Genomic DNA, 18,399 nt, shown 5'->3' on the forward strand with positions numbered 1-18,399 from the left:
AAAAAAAAAAAAACATAAAGAGAAAGAAAGAAAGAAAGAAAGAAAGAAAGAAAGGAAGGAAGGAAGGAAGGAAGGAAGGAAGGATCAGATAAACAATAAAACATAAGAAAATTCAATATACCATACATAGTGGTGCACACTTTTAATCCCAGCACTCAGAAGACAGGCAGGCAGATCTCTGAGTTCCAGGACATCCTGGCCTACAGAGTAAGACCCTGTCTCAAAAAATCCCAAAACCAAAAATGTAATATGTTCCCTGGTAAGAAGCCTTGGTGATGAACAACCAGGAGAACCGGCTGTAACTTGAGATGGGGTGGTGGAGACCAGGATTTTCTTCCTCCTCATTGGGAAGGACATCCTGGAACAGCCGTAGGGAGGTGGCAGAAGCAAGATACTCATCTTTAGCAGAGGGCATGGGAGAGGCTGGCGGTCAGCCAGCGCAGGCATTGGATTTATTAGTGGACGAGAGGGACAGTGGATCTGGGTCTTGCTCCCTTCTCCCTCCTACCTTTCACCACACTTGACAAGCTTTTTCTTTCTTTCTTTCTTTCTTTCTTTCTTTCTTTCTTTCTTTCTTTCTCTTTCTTTCTTTCTTTTTCTCCTTTCTTTCTTTCTTTCTCTCTCTCTCTCTTTTCAGTGTTTATAGTAGCTTTGTTTGCAATCCTTACAGGCTTTCTTTCCTTCTTTTTTTTAAAGATTTATTTATTATGTATACAACATTCTGCCTCAATGTATGCTCACGCGCCAGAGGAGGGCGCCAGATCTCAGTACAGATGGTTGTGAGCCACCAAGTGGTTGCTGGGAATTGAACTCGGGACCTTTTTGGAAGAGCAGGCAGTGCTCTTAACCACTGAGCCATCTCTCCAGCCCCCCCCTTTTTTTTTAAAGATTTATTTATTTAGAACAGTGTTCTGCCTGCGGGCCAGGAAAGGGTACCAGTTCTCATCACAGATGGTTGTGAGCCACCATGTAGTTGCTGGGAATTGAACTCAGGATCTTAGGAAGAACAGCCAGTGCTCTTAACCGCTGAGCCATCTCTCCAGCCCCCTGGCAAACTTTCCTTTATGTTTTGTTGAGACAGGTTTTTTTTTTCTCTTTCTTTTCTTTTCTTTTTTTGGTTTTTCAAGACAGGGTTTCTCTGTAGCTTTGGAGCCTGTCCTGGAACTAGCTCTTGTAGACCAGGCTGGCCTCCAACTCACAAAGATCTGTCTGCCTCTGCCTCCCGAGTGCTGGGATGAAAGGCGTGAGGCACCACCGCCCAGCCATGCCTGTCTTTTTATGTGGGTTCTGGAAATTGAATTCAGGTCCTCACACCTATGTAAGAAGTACTTTACTGAGACACCTCTCCAGGCACCAACCCTTGCCTCCTAACTCTCTTCTCTCTTGAAGGGCCCGAGGGAATTGTGATTTGAAGCATTCATTGCCTGCTGAAGCCTGCTTGCCCAGAACGCTCAAGCTTCAGACCTGGCTGTGGCTGCTCCTGGGAGGTGTTCCAGAACCCCCTGACACACAGCCTGGGAGACCCTGGGACTCGCCAGGGCTGCAACCTCCACACAATGCCCTGGACTTCTCTGGGGGCAAAGCAGGTGCCTGGGGACATTGGCTGTGCTAACGGGAGGCCCAGGACTGGAGGGAAGCTTTGTCCCCAGTACCATATCTAAAACTTGGCACAACAAAATCACTCACATTGGTCTCAAGCTTGCAATCCTCCAGCCTCAGCCCTAGTGCTGGGATCACAGGGTGTATCACTACCTTGTATCTTTTTTCCTTGTTTGAACCTCACATTGCTTATGAATGTTGGTTTCTGGTCATGTTACCTGTTTCTGTGGTTAACTTCTATTGTTGGAGCCATATTTAATAGTGTCAATGTCAGGGGGACTTCCTGTCTTTCAGAGAGCATTACATGAACTAACTTTAACAGATGAATGGGGTGTAGGGTAACCTTGGGTCTCCTTGTTCTTAGTGGGCTCCAGCCTGCTCAGATTTATCGTCCATTCTTGCAAGGACCTTGTGGGTCAGTGATAGGGAAAGAAAACTGGTCCTCACCAACCATCAATAAACCGTGAGTTCAAGAGCAGGCCCTGCCACGTGTCTTTGTCTATCGTGTCCACAGGGCTGAGCGGCTACCTCTGTTGTTCTCCATTCTTGGTTTTTTGAAGATAGTCACACTGGGTAGCCCTGGCTGGCCGGGAACTTGCTATATAAATCAGGAGGCTCTTACATTTCTCAGGCTGGCCTGGACTCACTTTAACAGGGGCTAGTCTGAACTTAGCCCGAGTGCTTGGCATTATAGGTTTGTGGGACAGGGGAGGCAGTTCTGGTTGTTCCTGTAGAGGCCCTGGGTTTAATTCCAAGCACCCTTATGGAGGTCTACAAGTATCTGCAACTTCAGTCCCAAGGGATTCAATGCCCTCTTCTGGCCTTCACGGGTACTGCATGCAACACAGTGCACAGGTAAAGCACCAATACACACAGACAAATCAACCTTAAAAAAAAATCACTCATACACATTAAATAATTTGAAAAATTATGGTGTGTGTTACTGTACTTGGCTTAATTTCTTAAATTTTATTTTTATAATTTTACTTATTATTGTGTGTGCATGTATGCAGGGCCCAGATGACATCTTTTATTGAGACAAGTCTCTCTATGTAGTCCTTGAACTTGCAGAGATCCTCCTGCCTCTGTCTCCGAGTGCTGGGACTAAAGGTGTGTGCCACTGCACTCTGTGCTCAGAGAACATCTGTCTCTGTGGTGTCAGCTCTCTTCCGCCTCTCGTGGGCTCTGGAGATGGCATGCAGGGGGTCAGGTGCCCGGCCAGCTCACCTGCTGCGCTCCGCGGGCACTGTTTTCTACTAGCAGGGGACAAAAGGCCTCAAGCAGTTAAGCATCGCAGGACAAAATCCTGAGATTTCATCAGCTACAACCCCAGGTCTGAGGAGGTTGGGGACCTTCCCGCCACGCCCCATATCAGGCCTGCAGCTGAATTCAAATAAAAGAGCGGAAGTGGAAACCCTCCAGAGCTCAGTCACACAGCCGCCAGCATGCTCAGGTCCCAGCCCTCAGGAGGCAGAAGCAGGAGGGTCAGCAGTTCAAGGTCAGGCACAGCTGCAGGAGTTTGAAGCCAGCCTGGGCTACAAGAGACCCTGTTCTCCCAGAACAAGAAGTGAAGTGAGCATGTTCTATGATGTCTTGGGCACATCTCCCACGACTGGACAGCTGGACCATCAGTGTCTCAGTGGCAAGGACCCTCCTCATTTCATCTCAACTGGCCACTGGAGCCATGGTCTTCTGACACAGCCTGGCCAGGAGCCCAGCCATCTGCAGCAAGGAGTTCACACCTTCCGCCACTTTCATGTGAGTGTATCCAATTTCCTGAAACACAAATTCAAGGAACCAGTGGGTTAGCCGGGAGTGTAGCTCCTTTCTATCTAAACTGTGTTGGTTCAAAACACACACAATGACCTCAAAATGCATGATAGTAAGAGGACGAACCTGGCTTCACTCAAGTTTAGCTCATGCTGGAAAAGGGTGTTCCAGGCAAAGGGAGCAAACCCAGGGCTTCCAGCACTGAGCTACAGCACCAGTCTGCTAGGCTCTCACATAGGCCAGGCCAGTTTTAAAGCCCCTATGTAGCTGAGGATAGCCCCGAGTCTCTTGCCTCTACCTCCAAGGTATGAAACTATAGGCAGGCAAAAGAACACCCAGTTACTTTTGCTGTTGTTGTTTTGAAACAAAGTCTCACTGTGGAGCACTGAGGGTGAGCACCACCACACCTAGTCTCACTGTGGAGCACTGAGGGTGAGCACCACCACACCTAGTCTCACTGTGGAGCACTGAGGGTGAGCACCACCACACCTAGCAGCACCCATCTTATGCAGGGCTGAAGACCAACCCAGGGCTCTGCACACTTGAGGTGTGCACTCTCCCAACTGAGCCACCCCCTGCCAAATTTTTTTTTGTTGTTTTGTTTTTCAAGACAGGGTTTCTCTGTGTAGCCCTGAAACTCACTTTGTAGACCAGGCTGGCCTCGAACTCACAGAGATTCACCTGCCTCCGCCTCCCAAGTGCTGGGATTTAAGGCATGCGTTACTACTGCCCGGCTCTAGTCAAATTCATTAACCGAAGTTAAATGTACACTTGTCTGAGTTGGTGGTCTCACACCTGGGAACCCAATCATGTAGAACAAGAACCCGGCAGCCATGCTATCTCATGCGTGCCAGCATGCAGTGACATTTTAGTTACAAATGCCTTTCCTAGAGAACAAGTGACCACGACACAGCCACACAGCAGAACACTGCTCAGTGATAAGGGCCGGGCAATGGGCACGCTACAGCAGAGCTGGAGGGCACCATGCACTGCAGAGGCCAATGCACGGTAGTGTGGTAGCGCATGCCTGTAGCCCCAGCTTGTGCTACACTGTAAGGCCTTGTCTAAAAATAAAGCATGAAGCCACTAGACTCAAAAGGTGGCAAAAGCGCACAAGGTATTCCTGAGCTCTGACTAACCTTGATGAATTCCAGTTTCAAGTATTCGGCCATCGGAAAGGTTTTACACACTCGGAAAATGTTCCCGATGACGTCCTCTGGTGAGTAGCCCAGGTGCCACAGGTGAGCAAGAATCTAGATGAAAGACCCAACAGGCTCTGAACACCGTGACCAGGGAAGGGAGATGGAGTTGGTCCCACAGTGGTCCTAGCCCATCACCATCAGCTTGGCCCGGGTGACCCATGAGGCTCTGAGGAACACCTGAACCTTATGGAGGTGCTGGTGGCCCCATGGATGCCTTGTGTCACCCAGCCCTCTGATCATGCAGGTAAGTTAGCCCGCTTTCCCTGCAGGTGCCTGTCCTCAACCACGGGTACGATGGTCTGACATCCTGCCTACATCATGTCCCTACCCAGAGCTTTCCAGGTGGAATTCCTTACTGCTGGCTCTCCCAGGCTCAGTAAGGAAGAGGCCCCTACATGATGGGACCAGACGACCTAAGCAGGGCAGGATTCCATTAGCCCTGTGTCTCCCCTCCCTCCCAGTCCTCTTCCCCCAGCCTGGGGCTGTGTCTAGAGAGTCCATTGAGCTTTGGCAGCTTGGGGTGGATTCTGGTAGTGTTAGGATTAGCTTTGTTCTTCCTTCAGTAACCAGCCTCTGTCTGTACCTGTTTCCCTGCCCAACCCTGCCCTGCCCCTGGTCAACTGGACAAGCAGCTGACCTGCAGATTTAAAAAAAAAAAAGAAAAGAAAAAAAAAGTAAAGTGTGTTAGCCCCACGCCCCCAGCACCACAAGCTGCCATGCCTCCCGCCATGATGGCTGCACCCTCTCCAAGCAGATCCGAGTAAAGCCTGCTGCTCCTGAGCCACTTCTGTCAGGTTCTGAGAGACAAGCAAAGTAAGAAAGTCCACCGAAGCCAAGGGTGATTTTAAGGGTCAAGGGCAGTGGTGTGGAGTCCTGGTGCCACCATGGAAGCCAGGGGAGGAACAAGGGCCCACCTTATAAGCCTCATCGATGTTGGCATCCACGCAGTGCTGGATCATCTCCTTCACCAGCAGGGGATGGGGCTCGTCACAGACCTGAGCAAACACCAGGAGAGGCAGCATGAGGCCCCACGGACTAGTCAGCACCAACTCTCCAACAACTGGAATGGGATTTGGGAACTCTTCTCACTTCCACAGACACCTCCAAATATGACAGCTCCTGATGCCATGGTTACATTTCTCATATCCGAAATGAATGAACCATGAAGCAGGCAAAGGCCCCAAAGACTCTCTTCCTGGGTGGTATTAATGGCATGGAGCTGTGCATAGTGACACACGCCTGTATCCTAGGAGCTGTGCATAGTGACACACGCCTGTATCCTAGGTGCTGTGCATAGTGACACATGCCTGTATCCTAGAACTCAGGAAGAGCTGAGTGGGGGTGGAACAAACTCTGTCTCAGAAAACAAAACAAAACAAAAAAACCCAAAAACAAAACAAAACAAAAAACAAAACAATACCCAAAACACCCCAGAGGATCTCAATTCAAGGCCAGTATGGGCTATATATTGAGACCTGTCTCTAAAACGAGTAAGTTGGGGATGGTGGTGCATGCTTGTAATTTCCGATGTGGGAGGTGGAGGTTCAAGGCCAGCCTGGGTACAGCCTGGGCCACAGGCTCGGTCAAGAAAAGAGGAGGAGAGTGGGAGGGGATGCGAGGGGAAAGGGGGGACAGAAGACAGGGGAGGGAAGGAGAAACCAGAGCCCAGCCCACAGCACAGGGGAGCTCTGCGGGGAGGTGGTGAGGGAGGGAATCAAGGAAGACTGCTGCAGGCTAGCGTGGATCTGCCCATCTGGCACCACTCACATGTGGACCCCCCCCACTGGTCCCTTGGGCACGAGAGGCAAAGCTGTGGTGGGAAGAATGAGCATGGCCGTGTGGCCCACTGTTGAGAGCAGCCCCAAGCCCTAATACCTTGAACACATTCTCGCTGTTGATATAGCCGAATCCCGAGAAGGTTGACTGCAGGTTGTTCAGTGCCTGGAGAGGGCAAGGGATGCATCAAGGGCCAATATGTCTTTCCCGGTCCTGCCTCTCAGAGAGCCAACGCCCACCCCCCAGACTTGGTACAACACTCACTCCTCAACCTCAGCTTGAGAGGGCAGTGTCCTGGCTGTTCTTACGCCAACTTGACACACAAACTAGAGTTATCTGAAAGGAGGGACCCTCAACTGAGATCCTTCATAAAATCCAGCTGTAAGCCATTTTCTTAACTAGTGTTTGATGGGGAGGGCCCAGCCCATGCTGGTGGTCCTGGGCGCTGTAAGAAAGCAGGCTGAGAAACCATGGGGAGCAAGGCAGTAAGCAGCACCCCTCCATGGCCTCTTCATCAGCCCCTACACTGCTCGAGTTCCTGCCCTAACTTCCTTCGGTGAGGAAAAGCAATATGGAAGTATAAGCCAAATAAACCCTTTCCTCCCCAACTTGTTTTGGTCATGGTGTTTCATCAGAGCAATAGAAACCCTAACCAAGACAGGCAGCAACAGTCACCCACCAACCTGGCGCATGTCCCCTTGGGCTGTGAAGATAATGGCTTCCAGGCCATCATCTGTGTATGGCACATTTTCCTTCTCGATGACATTCATGAGCCTGGTGAGGACCTGAGCATCAGTGAGCTTGGTGTAGCGGAGCACTGCACAGCGTGACTGGATGGGCTCTGGACAGAGACAGCACAGTGAGCGCTTACTGGCAAGGCCTGCTGCTTATCAGGACAGAGCTGACCAGAGCCAAGTGTCAAATTATCAGATAAGAAGCAAAGAGGCTGGATGGTTGGCCTTCCCGGTCCTGCCCCCTGCTCTGCAGAGGGTCTTTTTCTCTGTGCATGTGCTGTGTGTGTGTTTCCTTACCCCCCAAAACGCCTGCCTTTAACTGTTGGAAAAAAATAAAAAAGGAAAGAGACCTGAGTTAGCAACACCCAGGTCCTGCTTCTGGAGAGAAGTAGGCCTCAGGACAGACACCACCACACATATAAGCCTCCCCTCCCCACAAGGAGTTAGGGGTCTCTGGAGTCACAGTGTGATGGGTGGGCCCTTCAGGAAAGATCAATTTGGTCAGACTGGAAGGGAACCCCAAGCTCTTTGACTCTCCACAGGGGAACAAGGGACGAAGGTGTCTGCCTATAACCCCAACACTTGGGATTACATAGGGAGGTAGGGACAAGAGGATCAAGAGTTTAAGGTCAACCTTGGTCAATTTAAGGTTAGCCTGTGCTACTTGAGCCTCTGGCTCAAAAACATTACAAACACAAATACCAACAATAAAAAAGGACAGGGGGTCTAGCAAGATGGCTTAGTGGATAAAGATGCTTGTCACTAAGACTGACAACCTGAGTTCAATTCTGGGACCCATCTAGATAATAACTGATTTCACAAATTATTCTCTGACGTCTATACACAGACACACGGCCCCAACATGTGCACGCACACACACACACACAGAATAATTCTAAAATAAATGGTGTATGTGTGTGGGAGGGGTCCTGTCACATTAAGCAATTTGCCCACCTCGATGACATTCATGAGCCTGGTGTCATTCACGAGGCAGTCGTGAGCTGGTGTGGAAAAGGAGTGTGGTAACAAAGCTATGTATGACCACACACACACACACACACTTGGGTGCAGAGGGGGAAGTGGAACAGAAAAGCCCCCACTGCTGGGGATCAGCAAAATAGAAATGAGACAGAGAGAACACACAATATGGTGACAGGATGACTCACGCAGTAGGTGACAGGAAGATGTAACACCAGCCTCACAGGTAGACCAGTGCTGTGGGCAGTAGCTGGGCTAAAGGACAAAGGGCCCCATAAGGAGGCACTGTGGTGAGGTGGAGGCCTGGCCATACTGGGCAGCCACAAAGCCTAACGCAGAGTTGATGCCAGGGGCTGCAGCACACGAAACAACCAGATGGGCTGAGTGGCTCATGTCTGTCACCCCAACAACTCAGGATGCCGAGGCAGGAGAACTGTAGGTTTAAGGCATTCCTGGGCTATAAAGTGAGTTCAAGGCCAGCCCGGGTAAGGGAAGTCCAGGTCTCAGAATAAAAAGTAAAGCGGGAAAAACTCTGTCTCTAAAAACAAACAAACAAAAAAGAGTAAATAAGTAAAAAGGGAGTCTCGGGCTGGAAAGATGGCTCAGAGGTTAAGAGCACTGGCTGCTCTTCCAGAGGTCCTGAATTCAATTCCCAGCAACCACATGGTGGCTCACAGCCATCTATAGTGGGATCTGATGCCTCAGAACACTCACATACATAAACAAATCTTTTTTTTTTCTTTTCTTTTTTTCTCCGAGACAGGATTTCTCTGTGTAGCTTTGGAGCCTATCCTGACACTGGCTCTGTAGACCAGGCTGGCCTCGAACTCACAGAGATCTGCCTGCCTCTGCCTCCTGAGTGCTGGGATTAAAGGCGTGTGTCATCACCACCTCGCAAAATAAATCTTAAAAAAAAAAAAAAAAAAAAGACTCCTCACTGAATAGTGACCCAGGTGGAATGCTCACCTATGATTTTGTCTGAAGCATTACAAGCCAGAGCGAAGCGGGTCGTCTTGGAGTAGATTTCCATGGTCCTCCTAAGGGCCTGCTGAGCACCATCCGTCATGCTGAGGCAAGCATAAGAGGGCAGTGGGTGCCAGGTCTGGGGCATGGCCCACAATCCCTGTTGTTCGGGAGGCAGAAGCAGGAGGACTGGAAAACTGAGGCCAGCCTGGGTTACTTGGGGACCCCCACCTCCAGCCCACACCTGTCTGCTTCATCCAAAATGATGATCTTGTGTCGGCCCTTGGGAAGGGTGACCTTCTGCTGGGCGAACATTTTGATTTTATTCCTCACCACATCAATTCCCCTGAAAAACAGGAAGAAGGCATGTGTCACAAATGGAGGAACTTTTTATCATCATGGGTAGGGGTTCGTGTGTGTGTGTGCACGCACGCGCGTGTGTACATGTGCACGCATACGGTCAGAAGACAACTTTAAAGACCCAGTTCTCGCTTTCACTTTGAATTATATGGGCAGAACCAGTGCTCTCAAGCTGGCACAGCAAGGACGTTTATCTACTGGGCCATCTATGGTCCTATTTTATTTTTTTTAACATGTCTGCACAGATGCAAGGCATGAGCAGGCGGGTGCCTGTAGAGACCAGGTGTCAGAAGCCCTGGAGCTGGAGTTCTGAGCAGTTGTGAACTGACTGATGTGGGTGCAAGGAAACTCTGGGTGAGGGTAGCATGTTCCTTTTCTTTGTTTGGTTTTCCAGTCAGGGTTTCTCTGAGTACACTGCCTGTCCTGCAACTTGCTCTGTAGACCAGGCTGGCCTCAAACCAGAGATTTGCCTGCCTCTGCCTCCCCAGTGCTAGGATCAAAGGCGTGCACCACATGTTCTTAACTGCTGAGCAATCTCTCCAGTCCCATACTTTATTTTTTGAGAGAGGCTCTTTATATAGCACCTGAGCAGACCTGGTACTCAGAATCCACCTGCCTTACCCTTCCCAGTGCTGGGATTTCCCACAGACCACCCCAAGCTCACAAGGGGCTTGTAAATCCTCCGAGTAGCCCCAAGGGCTACAAGACTTTATTCTAACCTGGGAACATGAGCTAATAGTCAAATACACAGACCAGAAGGTGGGCTGTGGCTGCCGGGGCTGCAGAAGGGAAATGGGGAGGCGCATGAGGGCAGTTTCAGTTTCGCAGGGCCAGAAAGCTGTTGCACAAGAACACAAACATATTAACATGACTGAAGTTGACATTTGAAAGTGGTTTCAGGGCTGGTGAGATGGCACAACCAGCTGGCAGACCAGGCAAGACTGACAACCAGAGTTCAATCCCCAGAACCCACATAAAAGTAAAAGGAAAAAAAATTTCCCATGATTATGCTCTGATCCTCATGAACGTGTGTGCATGCGCACACGCGTACACACACACACACACAGGACAGGGTTGGGGGGATGGTTCTTACTGCCAACCCTCACAACCTGAGTTTGATCCTTTAGGATCCACTTTGTGGAAGGAGAGAACCAGCTCCCAGCAAGGTGTCCTCTGACCTCCATATCGTGGCACGTGGCATATGTGACGTGGATATGTCGTGGCATATGCCTCTCCCCACAATAAATAATAAATAAATAAGCAGCAATAAAAACAAATTTTAAAGAGTATTTTTTTTAACATTTTCATCAAAACGAGGAACCCTGCAGGTGCTCCTCAGACACTCAGACAAGGCAGTGATTCCCCTGTTAAGTGTGGAGCCAGAGAAGCAAGCACCAGGCACGAGCTAGAACCAAGTGAAGCCTCTAGACTCAGGTACAGCAGGAGGCCTCCACCTCCCCTCCCACTGTACCTGTCATTTGATGCGTTGAGCTCCAGAACTGCATCCTTCAGCGCCGGGCCCAGCAGTGCTCTCGCCAAGCAGAGGATGCTGGTCGTTTTGCCGGTTCCTGGGGGACCCTGTGGGTGAGAGTTCTCTGCTTCATGCAGGGAAAACCCAGAGGCTGGAGAGATGCCTCAGCAGTTAAGAGCACTGGCTTCCATTCCCAATGCCCCAAACGGGCTGTAACTCCAGTTCCAAAGGATATATTATCACTACCCCCACCTCCCAGGGAACCAGACATACCCATGGTGTATAAACACAGATGCAGGCAAAACACCCATACACATAAAAATTAACTGATTAATTAAAGGGTTCCATGTAGATCTTGCTGCTCCCACAATTCCCACTGTTGGCACTTGCTCCCCTGATTCTCCAACAAGTCAATCAGGGACATGTGGGCCTCCCCAGGGAGGAGTGGACATGCAAGATGCCCAGGGGACCAGGCCCAGGTACTCACAGCGATGATGATATTGGGCACATTGCCTTCTTTCGCAAAGACCTAGGTAAAAGAGGTTCATTAAGTTAAGTGTGGCTACATGCCTCTGATCTTAGCACCAGGGAGGTTGAGCGAATCTTTTTTTTTTTTTTTGGTTTGTTTGAGACAAGGTTTTTCTGTAGCTTTGGTGCCTGTTCAAGGTTGAGCAAGTTTAAGACCAGCTTAAGCTACATATCAAAGCTCTGTCTTGAAGACAAATAAATAGTCCAGGTGTGGTGGTGGCACACTTGTTTAATTCCAGCATTTGGGAGGCAGAGGCAGGTGGATCTCTGTGAGTTAGACGCAAGCCTGGTCTACAGAGAAAGTTTCAGGACAGTCAGGGCTACATAACGGGTAGTATGCTCAAAAACCCCAAACCAACAACAATACAAGAAAGCACACTGGCTCAGCAGATAAGGTGCCTGCAAAGGCTAACAAGCTGTCTGTCATCCTTCATCAGGCTCACAGGGTGGCATCCTCCCATGGGCTGGGGTCCCGGACTCAGTGAAAAGGAGGAAGTGGGCTAAGTGAGCAGCATCACCCACCTCCCTGCTTCTGGTCTGTGGATGCAGCGTGACCTGCCTCATATCTCTGCCGCCACACCTTCCCCCAGGATGGACTGCGACCTTAGACTGTGAGCTAAAGCCAAATTAAACTAACCCTTCTTGATGTAAGTTCTGCTCACCATGTACTTTGTCACCCCAGCAAGGAATAGGTGATGTCACCCTCCTTCCCCATCTCGGCCATCTTTATCCAATCACCACTAGCTAGTCAGATCCACACGTGATGCTGGAAGCGGTTAAGAGTCCTTACCTCCAGCCTGCTCACTGTGTCTTCATTGCCGACTATTTCATTCAGCTTTATTGGTCTGTATTTTTCAACCCTGTTTTAGGAAAAAGCAAATATTGTCATGGTTATCCTCTCAGTAACTAGAGGATCGGACAGGAAAGGGCAACCCTGAAAATTCTGGCAGGGTGGGACCGTGTTACCTGTCATGCCAACCCAGGAAGGCCGTGCCAGGAGGACCCCCGAGATCCAGGCCAGCCTCTACCACATACACAAACTGCCTCAAAAATGAAGAACTAAGAAGCCGACAAGATGGCTCAGTGTATAAAGGTAGTCACAGGAAAGCTAGTCAGCCTTAATTTAAGCCCCAGAACCTGGTGGAGGAAGAGAAGTGAGGCCCACGTGCACTGTGGGACTGCTGCTGGCACATACAGGCACGAAATAAACAAACAACCATGGGCTGGAGAGCTGGCTCAGTGGATGAGAGCACTGACTGCTCTTCCAGAGGACCCGGGTTCAATTCCCAGCACCCACACAGCCGCTAACAACTGTAATTCCAATTCCAGGGCACCTGACACCTTTGCACAAACATATCAGGCAGGCAAAACACCAATGTATAACAACAACAAAAAATTAAAAAACCTTCCAGGCATGGTGGCAGATACCTGAAATCCTAGGTATGTTGGGGGTGGAAGCAGAGAGAGACTTTCAATAAGTTAAAAAAGAATGTGCTAGAGAAATGACTCAGTGGTTAGGGGCACTTGCTGATACAGAAGACCTGAGTTTGACTTCTAGCATCCACACAGTGGCTCACAACCTCCTGGAACTGTAATCATAAGGGACGCAATGTCCTCTCCTGGCGTCTTCACGTACTGCACGCACACAATGCCCAGACAGACACACAGACAATACTCATACACAAAAAATAAAATGAATCCCAAAGGGGAAGGGGGAAGTCAGGCAATGGTGGTACACCTCTGTGAGTTCAGGAGAGCCAGGGATATACAGAGAAACCCTGTCTCAAAAAACCCCAAAAACAAGACCAAAAAAGAAGCCAACAAGATGGCTCAGTGGTAAAGGTGCTTGCTGATGGGTCTGACCACCTGAGTTCAATCTCTGGGACACACATGGTAGAAGAGAATCCTAGAAGTTGGTCTATGACCTCCACACAGGTGGTATAGCAGGTGCAAGACCCCCCCCCCCATCCTCTCAATAAAGAAATGAAAAAGCTTTAAACAAAACAAAGATAGCAAGAGACTCTCTGATATGAACTGGCTCCTCGCCTGTCCACCCCAAGGCAGAGGAAGCTCACGGTAAGCTGTGGTTTCCGTCTAGCCAGCTCTGCTGCACACCACTTGCAGACACTGCCGAGGCACAGCGATGGACCCACGCACACCCACTTCCATCACAGCAATGATGTAAGTGCTGCATCCCCAGGTCTCTGCTGCGCTGGGCAGACTGCAATGACCCTCAGTTTGCTATTGTTACAGCTGGCCTACTCTTGCCGCCCTCAAGCAGCAACTGGTAGTTTAGGGCCGTGACTGGGAAGTCTCAGTGGACAGTTGGCCCCTCTCCCCCCACCCTCCCACCCCCGAGATAGGGTTTCTCTGTTCTTTGTGTAGCCTTGGCTGTCCTGGAACTCACTCTGTAGACCAGGCTGGCCTCAAACTCAGAGATCCACCTGCTTCTGCCTCCGGAGCCTGGCCATGTGTGAACAGTTCTTAAGCAATTCTGAAATGGCACTTGGACACTTCATTAAAATATTTTTCCTTTGGAGCTGGAGATATGGCTTAGTGGTTAAAGCACCAGCTGCTCTTCCAGAGGACCCAGGTTCAATTCCTAGCACCCACATGCAGCTCGCAATCATCTGTGACTCCAGTTCCCAGGGTTCTAACTCCCTCTCCTCAACCTCTGAGGGCACTGCATACGCCCACAGACATAAAATAATCTTCCCTGTAATCCTCCCTAGTCCTAGGATCACAGGCTTCACCACATCCAGTTTATGAGGTGCTGGGGATGGAAATGTGGGTTTTCTGAATGGCAGATAAGCGTTCTATCAACTGGGCCACATCTCCAGATGGCCTGGAACTCATGACCCTCCTATCACAGCCTCCTGACCGCTAAGTTCTGCCTTTTAAATAAACGAGCAATGTTGAGAGAAAATGACCTCTTCCAGCTCTGGGCACAGATATGGCAGATTTACAATGATCTGACCATCGACGTTTCCTGTGCTCTTTAAATATATTCTGTTGATCTCGTTTCTCTGTTTTCAGAGACAGAGTTTCACCAGGTAGTCCTTGCCAGACTGGAACTCCCTCTGTGGACCGGGATGGCCTTGAACTCAGAGATCCGTCAACTTCTGCCTCGGGAGTGCTTTCTGTTTTCTTTAAGCACACATACATACACATGTTTAAATTGTGTGTGCAACAGCACAGGTGTCGGGGTCAGAGAGCAACTTGAAAGTCAGTTCTCTCCTTCCAACCAGTAGAGTCCAGGGACTAAACTCAGGTTGCCAGCCTTGGCTACAAGCACCCTCATCATGAGCCATGTCATCAGGACTTGTTTCTGGAGACAAGGACTATCCTGTAGCCCAGGCTGGCCTCATATTCACTGTGTAGCTGACAGTGACCTAACAGATGTATGCTACTCCATTTGGACACCGATTTCCTTTGTACTCATTACTGTGGCGACCGGACAATGCTAAATTACATGCAATGTGTGCCTTTTTATTTTTTCCTTTTGAGTGCTGGGGATAGAACTCTAGGCCCTGAGAATGCCAGGCAAGAATTCTGCCACTGAGTCACATTTCCAGCTTTTTTTTTAATATTTATTTATTTATTATGTATACAATATTTTGTCTGCGTGTATGCCTGCAGGCCAGAAGAGGGCACCAGACCCCATTACAGATGGTTGTGAGCCACCATGTGGTTGCTGGGAATTGAACTCAGGACCTTTGGAAGAGCAGGCAATGCTCTTAACCTCTGAGCCATCTCTCCAGCCCCAACATTTCCAGCTTTTGTAATATTTTTCCTAGTATTATTCTAGATCAACGGTTCTCAACATGTAGGTCATGACCTCTTGGGGATTGTCAAGCGACCCTTTCACAGGGGTCACTTAAGACCATTGGAAAACAGATATTTACATTACAATTCACAACAGTAGCAAAATTACAGTTATGAAGTAGCAATGAAAATAATGTTATGATGGGGGGGGTCACCACAGCATGAGGAAGGTGGAGAACCACTACATACATAGTCCAGATACTTCAGAGAGCTAAGGGATCACTCTGCTGCCTGGTGACAGAGACCCTACGTTTGATAAAGAAAAGCAAGTGCCAGTGGTAGGGCCATGATAGTATGTGCTTTTGTACAAATGTCTGCAATCAATTTTCATCCAGGAAAAAAAAAAACACTGAACAAAAAACTGGGAGTGGTGGTGGCACACTCCTACAGCCTTGGTACTTAGGTGGAAGAGACGGTCGGTTCAGAATTTAAGGTCATATTTGGTTATGCATGAAGTTCAAAATTAGCTTAGGAAGCCGGGCAGTGGTGGCGCATGCCTTTAATCCCAGCACTCCGGAGACAGTGGCAGGTGGATCTCTGGGAGTTCGGGGCCAGCCTGGTCTACAAGAGCTAGTTCCGGGACAGGCTCCAAAGCCACAGAGAAACCCTGTCTCAAAAAAACAAACAAACAAAAGAAAAAAACTAGCTTAGGGTAGTGAGGTCTATCTTAAGAAAAATAAAGTGTTGGGGTATTTTTTTAGGTGATATTTTAAACAAACAATAAAAGAATACGTGACGCGCTATTAGTCAAGTCCAAGGTGAGCTCTGAGCCATACATCCCTCAATTTCAATAAATTAAAAACCTCTGTATTTGCCTGGTAGCTCACATCTGTCATTCCAGCACTTGGGAAACTGAGGCAGGAGGATTGCTGAAAGTTCAAGAACAGCTTGGGCTGCCCAGCGGAACTCAGGGCTGAGAATGGGATCGAGTGCGTGCTTAACATCCACGAGGCCCTGTGTTCCATCCCCAGCACGCCTGTCATCCTACGGGGGCAGAAGGAGCAGCAATTCAAAGTTATCCTGTGCTACACAGTAGGTTAGAGCCCAGCCTGGGCCACACAAGACCCTGACACAATGGGGGGGGGGGGAGTAAAAAAGAAATCCAGTTTCAAAAAGAGAAAGAAAATCTGAACTCCCGGGGTCGCAACTTCGGTGTTCCCCCCAAAACTGCCTGCAGCCGGGTCCCGGGAGCTCGGCCCGCCCTCACTCGCCATCACCTCTCCGCGCGCGCGCTCACCACGGCAGTTCGTAGTGGCCGGCGCCGCCCGCGGTCTTGCTGGGGACAGCCGAGGGCGCCGGCGCCTCACTCTCGGCCGCGCCACAACCGCTCTCTTGCACTTCCATTCCTACGCCGGCTCTTCCCGCCACCCGAGGCTCCGCCCCGTGACGTTTTCACGGAAGTCTCGGCCCCGGTTTCCGGGCAATCCTGGGAGGGGAGCGGAAGTGGGCGTGGGAGGCGGTCTCTTTCCGCGCCTGCGCAGAGAGTGCAGCGTGGCCACGCACTGGCCGCTAGAGGCCGCCGTGGTTGCAGGAGACCGTGTTTGACGGGCGAGGAAGGAGAGAAGGGCCAGATCGAGGAGGACGTCTCTCTAGGAAAGGACGTTTGTGTCATCTGATCATATTTTATTTAATTGTATTCTACTTCATTTTGTTTCGTTTTATCTTCACTTGTTTGGTTTCTTGAAACTGAATATTATCGCTCAGCAGCCTAGCCTGACCTCTGATTAGCGGCCATCCTCCTGCCTCAGCTTTCCTGATGGAAGGATTACTTTTTAAAGTATTATTTCAGACATGCGAGTGTTTTGCTTGCATGCACTTATATGCATGCCTTGTATGGGTACAGAGGAGGGTGTTGGGTCCGCTGGAGCTGGAGTTAGACTCTTTTGAGTTGTCATGTAGGTCCTGGGAATCAAATCCAGGTCCTCTGCAAGAATCTCTAGTTCTCTTTTTGTTTTGTTTTGTTGATACACGGTTTCCCTGTGTACTCCAGTAGACCAGCTGGCCTCGGACTCTCAGAGCCCCGCCTGCCTCTGTCTCCTGAGTACTGGGATTAAAGGCCTGCGCCACCCCTGCAGCGTTGAGCCTCTAGAACCTTTAACAGCCTGCCAGACATCTCTTTAGCACTGCCTCTCTTGGGGGAATAGGATTGCCTGTATTTTCTTTCTCTTGCGTTTTCTAGACAGGTTCTTGTCCTATAGTTCAGACTGGCCTCCTCAGGGCCGAGGTTACATATTTTATTTATTCACCTATGTATTTATTTGGTTTCTGAGAAAAGTCTGCTCTGTGGTCCAGGCTGACCTCGAACTCTCAGCCGTCCTCTTGCCTCAGCCTCCTCATTGCTGAGATTAAAGACCTGTGCCACGGCACTGGTCGTCAATGCAGTGCATAAAACCCTGCTTCAAAATAAAAGTCACGTAGAGGCCTGAGGCTGGCGTGATGGCCCACACCTGGAATTCTTCACTCAGAAGGCTGCAGTGCGGATGGGTGCAGAGAGGACAGAATGATTTAGATGGTGAGTGCCAGGCCAGTCTGGCACAAAATAAGATGTCTAAACAACAGAAGGGCTCAGGGCTCAAGCTACAGAGTACTTGTCTCTGTACACACAGAGCTCTAGGTTCAAGCCACAACGTCACTAAGTAAATTTAAAAAATGAAAAATTGGGGGCTGGAGAGATGGCTCAGAGGTTAAGAGCATTGCCTGCTCTTCCAAAGGTCCTGAGTTCAATTCCCAGCAACCACATGGTGGTGCACAACCATCTGTAATGAGGTCTGGTGCCCTCTTCTGGCCTGCAGGCATACATGTAGACAGAATATTGTATATATAACAAATAAATAAATAAATAAATAAATAAATAAATAAATAAATATTTTTTAAAAAATGAAAAATTATGCTGGGCCATGGTGGCGCATGCCTTTACTCCCAGCACTCGGGAGGCAGATGCATGCGGGCCTCTGAGTTCGAGGCCAGCCTGGTCTATGAAGCAAGTTCTAGGACAGCCAGGATTGTTATACAGAGAAACCTTGTCTCAAAAAAGCAAAAAATTAAAAACTGAAGGTCTTGGAAGACAGCTCAGTGAGTCAAGTGCTTACAACGCAACCACAGACCTGAGTCAGGAATTCCCACATCCCAGGTAAAGGCCAAGCACAGTAGTACACATCAATAACCCCAATGCTGAGGAGACAGAGACAGGAGG

At 49.4% G+C, this 18,399-nt stretch overlaps 2 protein-coding genes across 4 annotated transcripts in view; one reads left to right on the forward strand and one right to left on the reverse strand.

Annotated features, from left to right (window-relative positions):
- Lat2 (linker for activation of T cells family member 2) overlaps nucleotides 1-2,077 on the forward strand; it is a 16,395-nt gene extending 14,318 nt beyond the window's left edge. For all 3 annotated transcript variants that reach the window (XM_050166136.1, XM_050166137.1, XM_050166135.1), the window contains one exon: nucleotides 1,390-2,077. The gene's annotated coding sequence lies outside the window, so the exon portion shown is untranslated. The remainder of the gene's footprint in view (nucleotides 1-1,389) is intronic.
- A 438-nt stretch (nucleotides 2,078-2,515) lies between these two features.
- Rfc2 (replication factor C subunit 2) lies at nucleotides 2,516-16,604 on the reverse strand. Its single transcript, XM_050166132.1, has 11 exons — nucleotides 16,444-16,604; nucleotides 12,172-12,241; nucleotides 11,341-11,382; nucleotides 10,854-10,960; nucleotides 9,267-9,368; nucleotides 9,026-9,126; nucleotides 7,031-7,188; nucleotides 6,447-6,512; nucleotides 5,486-5,566; nucleotides 4,509-4,622; nucleotides 2,516-3,375 (listed from the first exon to the last, which is right to left on the reverse strand). Exons 1-11 carry the CDS (start codon nucleotides 16,548-16,550, stop codon nucleotides 3,265-3,267), a joined length of 1,059 nt encoding a protein of 352 aa, XP_050022089.1. The 5' UTR covers nucleotides 16,551-16,604; the 3' UTR covers nucleotides 2,516-3,264.
- Between the last annotated feature and the right edge of the window lie 1,795 nt (nucleotides 16,605-18,399).

Source organism: Alexandromys fortis, unplaced genomic scaffold (assembly GCF_014885135.2).
Source record: "Alexandromys fortis isolate MF-2015 unplaced genomic scaffold, M_Fortis_MF-2015_v1.1 scaffold_151, whole genome shotgun sequence".
Classification (NCBI taxonomy): Eukaryota; Metazoa; Chordata; class Mammalia; order Rodentia; family Cricetidae; genus Alexandromys; species Alexandromys fortis.